The 13674-nt window shown below is 45.5% G+C and overlaps 1 protein-coding gene across 2 annotated transcripts; it reads left to right on the top strand.

Moving 5' to 3' along the window:
* Positions 1–7071: 7071 nt before the first annotated feature.
* On the top strand, positions 7072–12523 carry LOC100383018 (uncharacterized). Of its 2 annotated transcripts, XM_008645807.3 has the most exons (6): positions 7072–8371; positions 8458–8919; positions 9465–11136; positions 11242–11459; positions 11548–11761; positions 11902–12523. In XM_008645807.3, the coding sequence occupies exons 2-6, from the start codon at positions 8600–8602 to the stop codon at positions 12256–12258; spliced, it is 2781 nt and encodes a 926-aa protein (XP_008644029.1). In that variant the 5' UTR covers positions 7072–8371; positions 8458–8599; the 3' UTR covers positions 12259–12523. The 2 variants fall into 2 exon arrangements, with proteins under 2 accessions (XP_008644029.1, NP_001348869.1); NM_001361940.1 differs by having other exon boundaries at positions 7355–8919; positions 11902–12481.
* Positions 12524–13674: the final 1151 nt, after the last annotated feature.

Below are 13674 nucleotides of genomic sequence, written 5' to 3'. Positions count from 1 at the left end.
TTCTCGGACTGTTGTCTGGTGCGGGTGCCTCTCGGTTTGGAGCTGCTCCGGCTAGGCTTCTTTCTTCGCTTGCATGCTCTCTCCCTATATATCTAGCGTTATATTATCTATGTCGCTTCCAGATGCCCAAGTCTTCATCGTGTCCTTCTCCGGCAACGAACAGGTATGACCACCTCTTATCTTTCCCTCCTACTCTACGAAACCTTGGAAATGGGGGAGACGAGGGATGGGGGTCTCTGATTTGCTTCCTATGTGTTACCAGCCTACTATAACTACGGTACAGAGGAGAACCAGAGGTAGGAGATAGGAGGAGAGCGATAGTATTTTCTTATTTATTAGCGTTCACTATAGCCAGTTTTAGTACTCCTTACTGCACTCTTACACGGACCATATGTCCGATGGATATCGCCCACTGGGCCTAGGCACACGGTGGCCCAACACTTCTTTCTTCAACTATTTATGATTTTCACCGCCATTCGGACGTCTTTCTGCTCCCTCCTTTAGAGGCTACTTGTCCCCAAGCAGGGGCTGCTAGAAATTGACGTCGCAGAGTGATTTCATCCTCCCATGTGTCCAACGCTTCATCACAGTCAGACCAGCGGACTAATACTTGATCGACCTAGTGGCCGCCACGAGCAATTGAGTGCCTCTGCAACACCTGCACTAGGTAACATAAGGAAGTAGCAGTCGACGGTGGTGTAGCACTCACCGCACAAGTAGGTTTGATATACTGTTTGAGCTGGGAGACATGAAACACCGGATGAACTGAAGAAGAATCTGTTAAACGAAGTCTGTATGCAATTGCACCCACCTTCTGCAAGACTTTGGAAGGGCCAAAATACTTGTATGAAAGCTTATGATTTGCCCGAGTAGCGATAGAGGACTGGATATACGGTTGGAGTTTCAAATATACCTTATCGCCCACCTGAAATACGCGTTCAATTCTCTTCTTGTCATATTGATGTTTCATCCTCTGCTGGGCACGCAACAAGTTGTTCCTGATAATGCGCAGCATCAGCTCACGTTGTGAAAGCCAAGAACTGAGATCAGTTTGTTGCACAGAATCTTCCACTGAAAGACCGAAGTGACGAGGTGCACGTCCATAAAGAACCTCAAATGGGGAAGAGCCCAAGGATGAGTGAGAGCATGTGTTGTACCAGAACTCAGCTACGGACAACCATGAGGACCATTTGGAAGGACAGGACTGCACAAAGCTGCGTAAAAATGTTTCCAAGCACTGATTGACCCTCTCTGTCTGGTCGTCCGTTTGCGGATGGTATGATGAACTCATCAATAGTTTAGTACCAGACAGATGAAAGAGTTCACGCCATAAGGAACTCGTGAAGATACAATCACGATCCAAGACGATAGACTCTGGCATGCCATGAAGGCGGTAAACTGCAGTCATGAAGATATGTGCCACAGTGAGTGCGGTGATTGGGTGCCGCAATGGAATGAAATGTCCATATTTAGTGAGTCTATCAACGACCACCAGAATGGAGTTGTAGTGGCCTGACTACGGCAGCCCCTCAATAAAATCCAGAGAAATCGCCTGCCTCACATAGTTGGGTACGGGCAGTGGCTGTAACATACCAGGATAACGAGACCGATCAGGTTTTGCCTGGTGACACACAACACATGCAACAACGAAATCTCGAATATGTTGCTTCATATGTGGCCAATAGAACAACTGTTTGACCCGAGCATACATCACTGGGAAGCCAGAATGTCCTCCAATGGCGCTGGCATGAAGGGCCACAATTACCTTGGTTTGCATTTCAGAAGTGTGTCCTAACCAAACACGGCCTTTGAACCTGATAATTCCATCTTTAAGCATGTAAGGAGCCTGGTCAGAAATAGCTAATGATGTAAGCAACTTCATAGCTTGGGGATGGACCTTGTATGCATCTGTTACTTCCTGTAACCACATGGGCGATGCCATCAAAACTGAATAGCAGTCTGCAACTTGGTGTGGCCGTCGCGACAGAGCGTCTGCTGCAGTATTGTCGGCACCTTTCTTGTAAACAATGCGATAGTTAAGCCCGAGTATCTTAGTAAAAACTTTATGTTACCACGGAGTATGGAGTCGTTGCTCTATAAGGTGAGAAAGGCCGCGTTGATCCGTGTAGATCATAAATTCTGAATGTTGCAAGTAGGCACGCCACTAATCAACAACCAATAAAATAGCGAGGTACTCTTTCTCATGAGTGGATATCCCCAAATTCCTAGGTCCGAGAGCTTTGCTGACAAATGCCAACGGGTGGCCATCTTGCTGCAAAACAGCTCCAATGCCTGTGCTTGATGCATCTGTTTCAATAGAAAATGGGCGTGTAAAGTCTGGTAAAGCCAAGACAGGGGCTGAAGACAATGCTTGCTTGAGGGCCTCAAAAGCTGTCTGTTGTACTGATGTCCAGACAAAAACTGAATGCTTCTTGAGGAGATCAGTTAGTGGTTTGGTGAGCAATCCAAAGTGACGCACAAACTTTCTATAGTATCCCGCAAGTCCTAGAAACCCTCGCAATTCTTTGTATGAAGTAGGAACTGGCCAGGTGGACACGGTAGCAATTTTTGCTGGGTCAGTTGCCACACCTGCACTGTTGATCACATGGCCAAGATAAGCAATTTCTTGCTGCCCAAACTTGCATTTTGGATAATTTGACTTGCCAACTATCATGGAAGAGAAGCTGACACCAACTCCAAGTGTGATAAATGTGCCTCCCAGGTAGGACTGTACACGAGGATATCGTCAAAAAATACCAGAGCACATTTCCGAAGTAACGAAGCCAATGTGCGATTCATGGCATGCTTAAATGTCGCTGGTGCCCGGGTCAAGCTAAAAGACATAACCCTGAATTCGAACTGCCCATGGTGAGTCTGAAACGTTGTCTTGTGTTGATCTTGCGGTGCCATTCGTATCTGGTGAAAACGAGCACGGAGATCCAGGGTGGAGAACCAAGCCGCACCATGAAGCTCATCCAGAAATTCATCGATGACTGGAACCAGAAAGCGAGTCTTGACAGTCAGAGCATTGAGATGGCGGTAGTCCACACATAAACGGTAATTGTCATCCTTCTTTTTAACCAGAATTACCGAGGATGAGAACTCGCTTTGACTATGCTGAACAATACCATACTTTAACATTTCAGCCACTTGGTGTTCTATCTCAGATTTGAGAGCCGGCGCATAACGATAGGGCCTCATGCGGAAAGGCTGAGCACCGGGTAATAAAGGAATCTGGTGGTCGTACTCTTTCGGTGGAGGCAACCCTTGCGGTATGGCAAAAAGAGAATGGTACTTGTGCAGCAGCGACTGAAGGTCAGGCTGTAAGGTTGAGAGAACAGACTGTTCTTTATCCGACAGTGCAGAGAGCTGACAAAATTCAATGACCGAGCAATGGCCTGTAGCCAAAGACAATCCAAATAGCTTGACAGTGGAGCCACGATATGGGATGACCAACCATTTTACTGCCCAATGGACCATCATTGGACTGAAAAGCTCGAGCCAATCCATACCAACAATTAGATCGTATGTTTGCAGTGGCAAAATGCGGAGATTAGACTAAAATTTGCAACCTCCCAATGTCCACACGGCCTGTGGCACATGTTGCATACAATGTAGTCTCTCACCGTTGGCAACTTGTACAGACAGTTGATTTGGCAATGGATACACCCCTTGAATATGTTCTGCCACTTGTGAGCTAATAAATGAGTGTGAACTACCAGAATCCAGTAACACCAATAAATCCATGCCTTGGATAGTGCCATGAAATTTCATCGTCCGAGGAGCCACTGTGCCCTGAAGAGCAGCTTGGGAGAGCAGCATGGAATGAAGTTTGCCCTCATTCTCAGACTGACATTCAGTGTCTGACGCTGGTGGATTGATGAGTTGCCACAATTCCTCCACAACTTGCAGGGATACAGTATCTGCACAACGGTGACCGCGAGAATACTAAAGCCCACACTTGTAGCAAAGTCCTTTAGCTCTGCGATAAGCATATAAGGTGGAGAACTTGTCATAAGTTGACTGAGACTTGGACATGTTGGGCACTGGTTCCACGTCTGACTTGAAATTGCTTGGTTGCCGAGGACGGGGTGGAGGTAGTGGCAAAGCTGTGCGCGAGAAGGACCTCAAATTAACTGATGCATCGAACTTCCGAGCATCTCTGCATGTGGCGCCCACCTCTTTCTGCAATTGGGCCAAAACAAAGGCAGAATCCAATGTGCGAGGACGTTGAACTAATACAACACTTTTAATGTCATCACAGAGACCATCGAAAAATCGCATTGTATAGTATAGTGGGTCGGAAATGGTGCTGTAAGCTTTGAGTTGGTCAACTAATTGGGAAAACTGCTCGACATAAACAACGACAGTGGTTGTTTTTGATATGGAAGAGTTGACGAATGAGGATTTCGTGCTGATCTCGACCGAAACGCTCCCTAATCAGACCCCAAAATCAACCCAGGAAATATGTGGCAGTTGTGGTTCTACAGATTGAAGCCAACGGGCTGCAGGTCCTGTGAAATGCATTGTAGCTACACGGATCCACACCCTCGGATCAACGGAATACATGGTAAAATAATCCTCATAGCGAGTTTGCCACAGCTTGGGATTGTCCCCATCAAAGGGAGGAAAAGGCACTTTAGGCAATTGGCCGAGGAGGTGTGAAGTTTGGGGGTACATTGATCCAGCTAGTGTATCATGATGAGGAACTAAAGACATGAACGGAATGAGGTCAGATTCAGGTTGCATACCATTGTGCGGGAGTGGACCTTGGGTGTAGGAAAACCCTTTGCCCCCCTCCCGACAGTAGTTGTGGAAGCCGTGCCCCCCAAGGGTCGTCGACGGGCGCTGCGGGAACCTGTGGGCGTCCCCCGTCGACTCGTATGCGCCGAGGATGCCGGCGTGTGGAGGAAGGTCGACGCGCGCTGCGATCCGTGAGACGTCCGCCCGAAGAGCTTCCATGGAGGAGTGATTGAAGCCGACGGAGTGCTCTATGAAAGGCCTCCAGGACACGCAGGTGGTCGACACATGTCCGAGCACCACCACGCGTGTGGTCAGCGCGGTCTCGACCGCGTCGAGGCGCTCCCAGCCGGATGCTTGGAACTCGGCCACATGGGAGTCCATCTGAGACACCAGGGTGCGCGTGAGGTCCGATTGGACCTGGGCGAGATCCACTGTGCCCACCCTGGCCTCCAACACACCAATCGCGCGGGCGTTGGTGGTGACCCGGCGCTCCAAGGTCGCCCAATGGCTGTCCTGTGCGTCGAGCCGCTCAGCGATCTGTTGAAGGAGACGCGATTGGGTCACCATGGATTTGGACTGAGCTTCCAATGCCACCGAGATGCTAGAATCAGAGGCGGCCGCCATCTTCTTGCTGCGTGTGTAGTACGCCAGATCGAGGAAACCCTAGCCGATACCAATTGTTACCAGCCTACTACAACTACGGTACAGAGGAGAACTAGAGGTAGGAGATAGGAGGAGAGCGATAGTATTTTCGCATTTCTTAGCGTTCACTGTAGCCAGTTTTAGTACTCCTCACTGCACTCTTACACGGACCATATGTTCGATGGATATCGCCCACTGGGCCTAGGCACATGGCGGCCCAACACTTCTTTCTTCAACTGTTTCTGATTTTCACCGCCATTCGGACGTCTTTCTGCTCCCTCGCGTATACCATTTCCCTTGTAGCTGACACTATGGTACCGTGCGTTCATAAAAAATATTATGTGAAGAGTAGAGACAACCAATAAAAAATCTTGAAATCTTTTTGGTGGATAATTTACGTGGGTATTGTTGTGAGCCGTCGGAATGCACGGATAACTGACTAGTCTATATCTATACTATACTTAAAGCACCAGTTTCAACGGTCGTCGTGCGTCATTTTTTTACAAATAACCCCTCACAACTATTTTAAATTAATCCGCTGCACGTCTATAGATGCCAAACGACGTCCGACATGAGCTAGATTCACGCGGGCCACAACTATGGCACAGACACGTCATGCCGGCCTGCTAACTGTGTCGGGCCAGCCCGTTAGCCCGTCGATCCATTTAATTAAATCAGCGTAACGACGCCCGACACGGGCTAGATGCACGCGGGCCACAACTATGGCACAGGCACATCATGCCGGTCTGCTAACTGTGTCGGGCCAGCCTGTTAGCCCGTCGATCCATTCAATTAAATCAGCATAAAATGTTAAAAACGGTGCAGAAGGTGGGGTTTGAACCCATGCCCTGATGGAAGAAGGTCGGGAGACACTGGGAGAAACTGTCTAACCAGTAGAACATCACATTAAAATGTTTTTAATATTGAATATAAATTGTATATAGGTATATATGTTTTTTTGTAAAATAAAAAATAATCGTGTCGGGCCGGGCCAGCACTACAGGCCGAGGCTACAACCCAAGCACGACACGACGTTCTTTGCTCTTGCAAGCATTAGATCGTTTCTGAGACAACATTGGCGCAATAGACTATATGATGTTTGAGGTTGATGAATTGGATGAAGCAGCAATGATTTGTCACACTAACAACAAAATAAAAGGTTATTTGTTGGTTTTAAACGTTAGTAATTGCTACGAAGTAGCGTAATTTATATGAAGCGCATCCAATTTTTATTGATGCCTGACTTTAGCAATCACTCCATATTTTGATCTATCTTTTTTATAAGTTTGACTTCATGAAACTTATTTTATAAACTTGATCTCACAAACTTTCTCTTATTTGGTCTCTGTGTGATGGAATTATGTCATTTTATAATCTCTGTTCATTCAGTCAATCGTTGTGAACTCTATTCTAACCGCTCACTTAATTGGCCGTGTTGTACCAAGACATATTTGCATGGAGTAAACAATAACATCAGTTAGCCAAATAAAAAAATATATTATACAGAGAGCGGAGACAATCAATAAAAAAATCTTGAAATTTTTTTGATGGATAGTTTACGTGAGTATTGTTATAAGCCGTCGCAACGACCGGACAACCGACTAGTAGCTATATACGTTTAATTACCCATCAGAATGAGGAATCAGAATGAATAATAGGATACAATCATTTATCGTATTATATATTACGTATAATATATATACTCCAAAATAGTCCGTGTTTCACGCAACTACCTGCATGCTAGGCTGCTATCTCCTGCCGACCAAAAAGCCTCCGGATGAACAATGAACAAAGCCATGGTTGTATAGCTGGGTACATCCCCTACACCGCCACTCAGCCCTTCTCCAATAATTCACGCGCACGTCAATTCATGAGTCTTCAAGGATCTCCCCGCAAAAAATCTGCAATTTTTTTATTTATACATACACTACACCTTCCCCTACGCCCTCCGGGCTGCGGAGTCCGGCCGCCAGACGGTAGTTTGGTCCACTTTTCTATTCAGCCCCCTCATCTCTTCGTCTCTCCACCCATGTTAATGATACTGCTCGTCGTCAATCTCCCCTCTCACACGGAGCAGTAGAAAAATCCCATCCATCCCGGTTTCTTATTCAGCCTAGTCCCTTCGGAGACCGAATCAAACCCATTCGTGATCGGTGGATTGCTTCCCGCCTCTCGGAGGTCGGTTCCATCTGTTAATCAACAAATCCCAAACTTCTCGCCCGACAAATCCGTGCGGGCTTGGTGAAGCGGGGTAAATTGGTCCAGTAGACGTCGGTCCAACGAAGTCCCCGTCCCTCGCCGGAATTCCAGGCCGTTCTTGTTGGGGCAGTTGAGGATTTGGTGCGTCTGATCGGAGGCGTGGGGGAGATAAGGCCTCGGCGGACGTTGGCTCGTGCTCTTTTTCGACGGGCGGAGGCTATCCCGTCGGAGAGGTTAAAGAGTTCGGTGTTTCGTGTTTGGTGGTACGGTAGAACTGTAGATTAATCTGTACTGTGTGAAGAAAAAGAAGAAGAAGATTCGGTTTTGGAGTGGAATTGTGGGCTGTAGTCGAATCGCGAGGAAGATGAGTTCCGGGTCGGCGGTGACAGGCGGTGGTGCGGAGGAGGCGGCGGCGGTGCCGCTGGGGCAGAAGTTGATGGTGCACGTGGCGGAGAACGGCCACACCTTGGAGTTCCAGTGCGGCGGCGACACGCTTGTCGAGGCCATCCAGCACTCCATCCACCACCTCTGTGTCATACCGCCCAGCGACCAGCTCCTCCTCTGCGGCAACACCTCCCTCGACGGCGCCAACGCGCTAGCCTACTACAAGCTTCCGCGTGACGACCGTGAGGTCTTCCTCTACAACAAGGCCCGCCTCCTTGCGGACTCCCGCCCCCCGGCGCCGGAGTCCATCTACATCCCTGAGCCAAATATTCCACCACCACCGCCCCGGCCGCAGGACTCATCACCTGTGGGCGCATCTGCAGACCCGGCTCTGAAGGCTCTGGTATCTTATGAAACAAGATTCAGATACCACTTCCAGGTCGCCAATGCGGTGTACCAATCTAGCTTGGCAAAATTTGAGCTGTGCAGGCGGCTTCTGCGGGAGGGGCAGGTGCAGGAGCGAGCGCTGGACACAGCACGGAGCAACCTAGAGCACACGTTCCGGAAGCTCTCACAGCGGTACTCAGAATTCCTGCGGTGCTTCACGCAGCAGCACCGTTCACATGTTGAGATGCTGGCCAATTTCGAGAGAGATGTGCAGAAGCTGCGTGCTGTTAGGCTGCACCCAGCGCTGCAAAGCGAGGGGAGGCATTGCTTGATGGACCTTCTCAAGGAGAATGACCTGAGGAAACTGGCTGACGGATGCTTGAGCTCACATAAGAAGTTTGAGGTCAAGGTGTCACAGCTGAAGGCAAACTTCTTGGAGCTGAAGAAGAGGGTGGAAGGCTTATTCAATGCCATGAACTCAGGTGGGTGCAAGGATGTTGAGAAGCTTATAAAGGAGCATCAGGGAGTCATTGGTGACCAGAAGATCATCATGCAGGCTCTAAGGTTAGACTTAGCATTTGTATGCCTAATTATGTTGCTGTTATCTGAAAGCCACTGGGAACTATCTATTTCTACTGTGACAGATTTGGCCTGATTAATCTAAATGACTTTATTATACTCCCTCTTTCTAAAATAGTGTTCGTTTTAGACTAAACATACATTCATCAATAAATGTATTAATCTGGTTTGTATGTATGTCTACATTCATTATCATTCATTTGAATGTGGACGGAAACAAAGAGAGCTAGAAAGAATTATATTTTGGAATAGAGGGACTACCATTTTTTTTAGAAAAAGGAAAATGGTTTAGTTTGGTTGTATGACTAGTCTATTATCGTGGAGATAGCAGGTTGGCTTGAAACTTAGCAGTGCCATTTTTATGATTTTCTGCTTCTGCTGTACAAATAAGCTTACCAAGGGAGTTGCCTCTTTCTATCTTACTCATTTGTAACTGAAATGTGAAGCAACAAATTCTTCGATTCCCCACGGCTATGTTGCATCATATCATAGTGTTATAACTTATATGCTGAAAACTCTTTTGCTTGCAGTAAAGATGTGGACACCTCAAAGAAGCTTGTCGATGACTGCTCAAGTTGCCAGCTATCTGCTTCTCTCCGTCCTCATGATGCAGTCTCAGCCGTTGGCCGTATCTATGAAATACATGAAAATGATAACTTGCCCAGCATACAGAATTTTGATCACAGTCTAACAAAATTGCTTGAGAAATGCAAGGACAAGAAGAATGAAATGAATACTTTGGTCCATGTTTGCATGCAAAGAGTAAAATCTTCTCAGATTAGCATCAAAGGCATGATGAGTGAGCTCATTGCGTTCCAAGAGGTGATGGGTCATCAAGAAGATTTTGATAATCTGAAAATAGTCAGTGGCTTGGGTTATGCATATAGAGCTTGTGTTGCCGAGGTAGCCAGGAGGAAATCATATTTTAAGCTGTATACTGGATTTGCTGGAAAACATGCCGAAAAGTTGGCAATCGAGTGTCAAAACGAGAAAACAAGACGAGAGGATTTCCATAGGACATGGAGCAGGTACATTCCAGATGGTGTCATGTGTTCCATGGGGCTCTTTGATTCTCCAAGCCAGTGTGATGTAAAAGTCGCTCCTTTTGATTGTGATCTTCTTCCCATTGATGTTGATGATGTGGAAAAGCTTGCTCCCCAGTCTATACTGGGGTCTTTTCTGAAATCTGAGAGATCACAGATAGCAAAGCCTTTGCTAAGCAATTCTAGTATCAGTGGAAATTTGAACAAATCTGAGCAAAATTCTCTGAGCGCTGACGATAAGATGGATTTCCAAGATTTTCTGGGGGGCTATGATACTATTGACATTGCAGGAACTAGTAAGTTAGAAGTGGAAAATGCCAGGTTAAAAGCAGAACTTGCTTCTGCAATTGCAGTTCTCTGCAATATCAGTGCTGAATATGGATACGAGTCTATTGACGAAGGGCAAATTGATGCTGCATTGAAAAAAGCAAGGGAAAAAACAGCTGAGGCACTTGCTGCAAAGGATGAGTTTGCTTACCAGCTTCAGTCATTGCTCACTGCAAAGCAGGAAAAATGCCTGGCATATGAGAAGCGGATCCAGGATCTTGAGGAACGCTTAGCCAACCAGTACATTAAAGGTCACATGGTGTCAGGAAGCAAAGACACTTCTGGTTCCCTGCTTTCAGCATTTAAAAGTAATGACTGCAACCTGGATGTATCTGGAGGAAGGCAAACCCAAATACGTGATGAATCAAGTGTGGCCATGGATGAGGCCTCTTCAACATCTGAACAGCCATCTAAACAAGCAGAAGGTGGCGATGAGAATATGACTGACATTTCAGGTGCACTGAACTTGCAGTTGCTTGATTCAGCAGCATGTACTAATCTGGATGCTTTCATGACAGAATTGCCACGTGATAATGAACATAAGATTGTAAACATTGATAAGGAAGGGCACATGTTGACACAACTTACTATGGCTGATACTTCTGATGTCCGTATAGAAGATCCTCTTAGCATCTTAAACTCAAGAACTAATGAGCATCACACCTTAGAGTTGAGGAATAAGGAGCTCCTTGTGTCAGAGCTGCAAAGTACCCTAGATCAAAAGTCAAAGCAGTTGGGTGAAACTGAAATTAAACTTAGCGCTATGATGGATGAGGTTAACTCCCTGATGAAAGAACTTGAACAAATCCGGGGTCTTCTTGATGAATCTCAGGTTAGTCACAAAAATCTATGATAATTTCACTGATATGTGCAAATCACAATAATCACCTTCATATTCTTATTCCTCTGATTGCCCCCTCTACGCATTTTGATATAGATGAATTGTGCACATCTTGAAAACTGTTTACATGAAGCAAGAGAAGAGGCCCGAACAAACAAATGCTCATCTGACAGAAGGGCTGTTGAGTATGATGCTCTGCGGTCATCTGCTTTGAGGATACATGGTTTATTCGAAAGGCTAAATAATTGTGTCACTGCACCAGGCATGACTGGTTTTGCAGAGTCACTGCGTTCTCTGGCTCTTTCCTTGGCAAGGTGTGTTAATGCCATTCACATATTTGTTGTTCATAGTAAATTGTCTTGAGGAGTCAGCTGCGATAACATATTCTATATTTTGTTCCAGCTCTGTAAAGAAGGACGAAGCTGATACCACTGTACAGTTTCAACAATGCATCAAGATCCTGGCAGACAAAGTTTATTTACTGACACGACAGAGTGCTGAGCTGCTAGAACGCTATTCAGCTATGCAGGCGGTACATGGAGATATCACAAAAGAGTTGGATTTGAAGAAAGTGCTGATTAAGAATCTCTACAATAAACTTCAACAAGAAAAACAGGTTTGTCTTGGAGTTCTGTTACTCCAATTTCTGCATCTGGCAATGAATTCCCATGGCTCATGGATAGAACCTTTTACATTTTTGCTAATTGTGCTAACGAGCAAATTTGCTATGGTGTCTCTTGGAAATTATTTTAACAGGCCAGCAAGGAGAAGATATCATTTGGTCGGTTTGAAGTCCATGAGCTTGCTGTCTTTTTTCGAAACTCTGCTGGGCACTACGAGGCGATCAACCGGAACTACCCAAACTACTTTCTGTCTGAGGAATCTGTCGCCTTGTTCACCGAGCACCACCTGCGGTACCCAGCGTACATAATCGGGCAGATCGTTCACATCGAGCGGCACATAGCGCACCCAGGCCAAATGAGAGGAGCTCCACGCCCTGATAGCAGTGGCGGCCGTCGGTCGCCCGCAGCCATGCTCACCCCCTACAACCTACCTGGGGGCCGTGAGTACTTCGTGGTGACTGTTGCCATGCTGCCTAATGCTGCCCGTTGAAACAAAACACCTTCCTGATCCTGCCTGACAATGGTCTGCTGAAATGATGGGGGAAAACTTTCAACTGTATATATACTGAAATTTATTACTATACTCTCAATTCTCAGTTGCTTCCTCAAGTTATGTTTGTATATATGATCATCTTCACGGTGTAAAAAGACTCGGCTACTGATGCTAGGCATCTCTTCGTTCAAGCAGACTGAATATTCTTTCAGCTAGCATCACATTATTGTTCCTTCAATTGGATCTATCTTTTTCGTAAAAATCTCCATTAGTAGTTCTGATTTTCTGATTTACAGTAGTTCAGTTAGGCCTCCTTTGCCAGAGCTCCTAGAGCAGTTGATTCTCTTCTAGAGAGCTCTGCCAAATAGGGCCCCTCTTTGGAATGCAGGAATTTTAAAGAAACCATATATGATTTTACAAGAATCAATTCATTTTCACAGGAAAAAAAATCCGCATTTCAAAGGGGGCCTAGAATTGATACTCTGCTACATATCTGAAATAAATAGAATTGATACTCTGCTAATTCTGTGAAGTGAATATCTAAACTAAATTAAGAGGTTGGGAGCTGAAAAAGGGTAGCTTTGCCTAATTCTGTTATGTGATTTTCTATCGTGCTTTGATTCTCCATGTTAAGTAATTCTTCATCGTGATTTTGTGAGTTTATGCTAAAGAACCAATAGAAATATGTCTAGTCATAAAATCACTTTTCTTGGAAAATCAGAATCAAATGAAGCTTTTTATCAAATTAGCGTTAAATCAGTTCGCTGATGCTACACTCCAAATTTTTAAAAAAATATTTTGTTTGATCAAACGGGTTGCCCAATATACCAAATGCTTGAAGCACTTTTGCAGATTGATCTGTTTAGACTTCGGACGTTGGAGCTTAAAGGGAAACCACGCAAAAGTTTTGGTGTTCCACTCTATTCTATGGCAACCTCCACCTCTAGGATGGATTCAAGTTGATTCAGATGGATGCTCGAGGGGACAGCCAAGGACCTGAGGAATCTTTCGAGACTGTAGAGTGTAAATGGATGCTTTGCGCTTTCGTTGTGCAGGAGATTCACATATTAGGCAGTGCGGGTTGGGTTACGACGGCTATCGCTATAGCACAATCCAAGGGCTGAAAATACCTCTAGATCGAGTCATATTCAACATGTGTTTTTTTATTAATATTAATAAGTCAATGGCATCTAGCCATCTAGGTAAATTGCCCACTCTTGTTATTTTGAAATATAATGCTTAGGCATATTTGTTTCTGGATTATATAATCCAGCTTATATATTATATAAGCATATATTGATATGCTTATAGATTATCATAATCTAGGCATATAGATTACATAATCCGCCTAATAACCGTATTATTTGTTTACCTCTCAACTTATTTAAATTAGATTATATAATTTAGAGGGTA

Source organism: Zea mays, chromosome 5 (genome assembly GCF_902167145.1).
Source record: "Zea mays cultivar B73 chromosome 5, Zm-B73-REFERENCE-NAM-5.0, whole genome shotgun sequence".
NCBI lineage: Eukaryota > Viridiplantae > Streptophyta > Magnoliopsida > Poales > Poaceae > Zea > Zea mays.
The sequence above is the reverse complement of the archived record's forward strand: the minus strand, read 5'-3'. Positions and strand labels throughout refer to the sequence as shown.